Here is a 5,028-nt window from a genome sequence, read left to right as displayed (position 1 = left end):
ACAGCAGGAGCCGCTCCTGGAGAAGATGTCAGCAGTGTCCATCAGCGACGGCACCTACGGCTGCAACTGGTCCTTAGGCACCTCTCAGGACAGGGGGGCCATGGACAGCCCTCACCACTGTGCTGACCTCAGGGACAAGCTGTTCTCACTTCATCACCCTCAGAGCTTGGACCACACCAGCTCACCCAGGTGCCCTTTCCAGCAAAGGATGCTCCCACCTGCATGGGGTGGGATGTGCTCAGAGCACAGCTGGGCTCAGGAGTGCCGTGGTGTGCACGGAACAGGTCACAGGAGCCATCACATCCCCCAGGGTGCTCAGCACAAACAGGCCCTGGAGACACAGCACCATGTTTTGCTGCAGCCCACAACTCTGTCCCCTGACAGGTTTCCCCTGTACAGCCAGCACCAGCAGCAGCAGCACCACTGTTTCCCCAGCCAGCCCCCAGGGCAGCCCTTTCAGCTAGATTCCAGCAACGGAATGGGCTTATTCCAGAAAGCCCATGTGTACCCCAGTGCCTCTTACAGGGAATACTGGCCCACCCCAGCTGCAAGGCCTCCCTCTGCCCAGCAAGTAAACATACACAGGGAGCTGTGTTCCCCTTATCCTTACAGTGAGATGAGCCAGGTCACCACTTTGTACCCCAATATCAAGGATAAGGGGACTGGAGTGCTTCCCCTATGAAGACAGGCTGGGAAGGTCAGGGCTGTTCAGCCTGGGGAAGAGAAGGTTGCATGGAGACCTCATAGAAACCTTCCAGTACCTGAAGGGAGCCTAAAAGGAAGCTGGAGAGGGACACTTAATCAGGAACTCTAGTGACAAGACACAGGCGGACGGCTTCAAACTGAGAGGGGGTAGGTTTAGATTAGATTTTACGATGAAATTCTTCATTGTGAGGGTGGTGAGGCGCTGGAACAGGTTGCTCAGAGAAGCTGTGGATGCCCCATCCCTGGAAGTGTTTAAGGCCAGGTTGGACAGGGCTCTGAGCAATCTGGTTTAGTGAAAGGTATCCCTGCCCATGGCAGGGGCATTGGAATTAGGTGATCATTTAGGTCCCTTCCAAACCATTCTGTGGTTCTATGATATTGCCTGCTTGACTTTAACGATTCAAAGACACAGAAACTTGTGAAACCTCCAGAGCAAACCATCCCAATAAGCACAAGTCCTAGGGCAAGAAGATGCCATTCTGAGGCTTAACTAAGTGTTATTAGGGGCGTTATGGCAAGGATTACAGCTGCTCCAGGAACACGAGTATAAGCATCAGCCAGCTTTGTTGCATGGGGCATCGAGTCGAGGCAAAGGCTGTCATCCCCTGCAGTGGGATTGCATTCTACCTCCCCTGAAAGTGAACAGGAGGGCTCACGGTTACAGGGCTGTCAGCATTCGAACCTCACTAGTGACTGGATTCAGGATGGCACAGATTCTCATTAATGCCCTGAAGCACTGGACATGTTTTTAGAGTCCTAACCTATAGTTCAACTTCTGTAAAAGAACCGTGCCCAGTGAAGGGCTCTCCCATGACCTCCCTGTCACCACTTGCTCAGCCAGCACAGAAGATGATTTGCCCTGTTCCCCCTGCACAGGCTGTGCTCCCAGCTAGAAGGCAGATTTGGGTGCCTGTTACTACTCGATACAGGCCCAACCAGCTGTTGTTGAGCTTTCAAAGATACATCTCGTGCTTCTAAAGCAGTGCTGAGAACACACAGAACCACCAGCAGAGGGGCTGGAGGTGCACCAGAGCGCCTGAAGGAAGCCACAGGTACATTTCTCAGAAAAGGGACACACAATGTAAGTCAAATCAGGGAAGTCATCTTCAATGCAAGTCCTGGTGTGGACTGAGGGCTCGGGGTTGGTAATTAAAAAACCCCAGAAGTCCAGCCAAAGAGGAAAAAAACCCAAAAAACCCTTGAAAGTGTCTCCTGTATTGAACAAGAAATCTGTTGTTGACTTAACCCTTAATTACCAAATGTGGCCCCATAATGCAATTTTGCAGCTGATTTATGACTGTAAACATTTGAACTATGTTCTGTTAGGACACGTTTGATTTTCAGTAAGCTGTAAAGCTGCTAATCTCTGCATTATTCCACTGAATTCTTCAGGTTATAATTCAAATACTAAGGTTGATCCTGAAGGTTTTTGGCACTATACCAAAGTTTGAGTATGTCAGTATGACACGTTTTAAAAATGCTTTAACACATTATAAAATGTTCATCTGTAACATTTTGTTCTGAATAATGTCTTGTTTATTTTCTGGGGTTTGCATAGGTTGGTTTGTTTTGTTTTGTTTAGGTTTTGGTTTTGTTTTCTTTTTTTCCCAATCCTCTTAGCACTGATGCTTCAACATTCCGGTGAGATTTTCGAACTCCCTGACCCTGCAGTATCTCATTTCTCTGAAGTGCAGAGTTTTTAGTTCCAGGCAGGAATTAAACATGGTCCTCACTGAGAAGTTGGAACTCTGTTGCTTTCAAAAAGGTAGCAGTAATTTACTGCTAGTGACATTATCACATGGTGCATTTTCTGAAAGTGGTGATAGTTTGACCTGCTTCCCTCTGGAAACCACCACCAGCTCGGTTGGTTTTTTTTTTGGTTTTTTTTTTTGGTGATGGTGTTTGAAGAATCTTCAGAAAATAAGTATACTGTATCTGTTCAATTTCTTGTGCTCATGTGGTTGGCTCCAAGAAATTGCAATTCAGATTTTGGAGGTATGACTTACGTTCACAGAACATGACAGTTTTTTTCCATATGTCCTATGGATTGTGGGAATGGCTTATAAATTTACCCACTACATATTACATAAGGATTAGAAATTGTCTTAAAACAAAACTGTGGAAAGAATTCTCCATGAAATGCCTTGGAAAGTACTGGAGTCCTACAGCCATCTTTAGTTGCCCTGAAGTAGCCCCCACACCACACCTGCCCTGAAGGAACAGGGGCATTTCACAGATCAAACACCAGGCTCAGCAGCCTGCCCAGCAGCTTGTGCCACATCTTGCCCAGCTACTGCTGCACACACACACGCTTGGAGGAGACAAAGTGTGATGCTGGGTGGAAAAATACCTTCCACCCACTCAAACAAGGCAAGTCCCAAATGGCAGCGTTCAGAAAACACACACAGAGCAATGGAGCAGGATGTAACTGTACATGCCAACATTAATTTTCATGTCTGGCATGCACGTTACATATTTCAATACACAAAGCATTTAAAAATCCATAGGAAAATTGGCACACTGCCTTTATATGGTGCCCTTGGCTTGCTGGAGACATGCATAAACTTTTCTCTTTTTCCTCTGAGGATGCACAGGAATTTGGTGGTTGTTCAAAATCCTCTCGATGCTTAACAATTTTTTTCGTTTCATTTCTGTCATATTTACTGAGGAATCTTTTTGTGAAATACATAGAATGTGCACTCTGCTGAGAAAGTGTCTGAGAAAATAAATCAGACTTTGGTGCTAAGCACAACTTGATTTCTCTTGGCTCTTGTGCTCACCAGAGGGTTTTTTCTCATGGAGATTTTGCTGGCAGGGCAGCTCAGCGGCAGCGCTGTGTCAGTGCTTGAGAGGAACTCTGCTGCTGGCCAGGAGCCCTCAGAAAGCAGGGACTGTTTCCCTGTTCCACCACAGCACAAGCACACGGGGCTCAGGAGTTCCTGCTGCAGGCCTTTTGCACTTTCCAAAGCAGGGATTTCTATTTGCCTTTGTCAGCCCCTGGAGCAAGGGAAGGGGCTGCAAACAGAAAGCCCAGGCAGCTCTTGGACAGAGGGGTAAGAGGCTGTTGCTATTTGGTATCTCTGCTGAGATGCATTTGAGGCCAGCTCTTGCTGCCAAATTGAAAATGAACCCATAAATCTTAACAGGCTCAGAAAGCCCTTGATGTTCTTTGCTTTTTGGTTGTCAAGCCTCTTTTAGAAGAAGCTGGAAGCACGGGGAGCAGTCTTCCAATAGATGGGCTGCTTTCCCAAGGGAGATTTACAGAGTTGCCAAGTTCATTTTAAGATTAAAAAAAAAAGAAAAGTCAGAAAAGAGAATCCTCTTCCTTTCTTTACACTCATCCCTTCCCAAAAAGTCAGAAAGCCACAGATACCCTCCTTTGCAAGGGGCTAGGAAAACTATACACAAATAACAAATATTTCACTGAAAACTCTTGGGTCACCCCTGCAACAGCTCCTCAGCATAAGAAGGGGGAAAGAGGGTGGTCCTTGCACCCCATGCAGTCCTGGGCAGCTCACAGTACCTCCCTCCACCTCTCCTTACATACAGAAATCTCTCCTTCGCAGAATGTGGAGGACAAGCCCACTGATGTGGTGAGCTGAGGTACCATAAGAATGAATGCCATAAAACACTCTATAAAGTAGATAATCATGCTGGGTATCAAACACTTGTATTTGCCAATTATTCTGAGAAGTTTTGATAATATTTTAACTCAGTTCCCATAAGAGCTGGCACAATTTATAAGCAAACATTTGAACTAATCACAAAAACTAAATAGAACATGACTTCTCTCCGCCTTAAAAAATGTTGGACTGCTAGGGAAGAACAAGGCCTGTGCTTCACCAAGCATGACAGACCTCGGCACCCACTCATGGATACACAAGACTGCTGTAGGATCTACCTCCCATGCACTGGTGGGACTGGGATGCTTTGAACTCGAGAAGAGTTTAGTATTAGAGCACCATGAGCATTACTGAGAAAGTGCCATGACTTGCAATTGATAGCAAAGGGATTTTTTTATAGTGTTTTAGCCACATCCCTTCTCCACCCCCAGCTGGGCTCACTGCCTTGAAGTGTTGCAGCAGGCTCAGAGGAGCTCTTTAGTGAGATGTGCTGATGTGCTGACTTGGCAAATGCAATCCAAGCAGACATGCAAGAGGAGCAGAGCAGCACGTGAACACAGCGATTTGTGGGAACAGCACAGGCAAGGCAGTGAGCCAGAGAGTCAGGACAATGCTGCAGGGCTGGCAGGGCTTTGAGCAGTCAAGAAATTGGATGATGTGCGTCTGCCAATGAATGGTGGGCTCAGGGTTTGTCACCCTA

At 46.8% G+C, this 5,028-nt stretch overlaps 1 protein-coding gene across 1 annotated transcript in view; it reads left to right on the top strand.

The window, feature by feature from the left end:
- ZC3H12D (zinc finger CCCH-type containing 12D) overlaps positions 1-910 on the top strand; it is an 18,441-nt gene extending 17,531 nt beyond the window's left edge. The window contains exon 7 of the mRNA XM_017736402.1: positions 5-910. Within this exon, the coding sequence (XP_017591891.1) occupies positions 5-682 (678 nt within the window). The 3' untranslated portion in view covers positions 683-910. The remainder of the gene's footprint in view (positions 1-4) is intronic.
- Positions 911-5,028: the final 4,118 nt, after the last annotated feature.

Source organism: Corvus brachyrhynchos, unplaced genomic scaffold, assembly GCF_000691975.1.
Source record: "Corvus brachyrhynchos isolate BGI_N302 unplaced genomic scaffold, ASM69197v1 scaffold595, whole genome shotgun sequence".
Taxonomy (NCBI): domain Eukaryota; kingdom Metazoa; phylum Chordata; class Aves; order Passeriformes; family Corvidae; genus Corvus; species Corvus brachyrhynchos.
The sequence above is the reverse complement of the archived record's forward strand: the minus strand, read 5'-3'. Positions and strand labels throughout refer to the sequence as shown.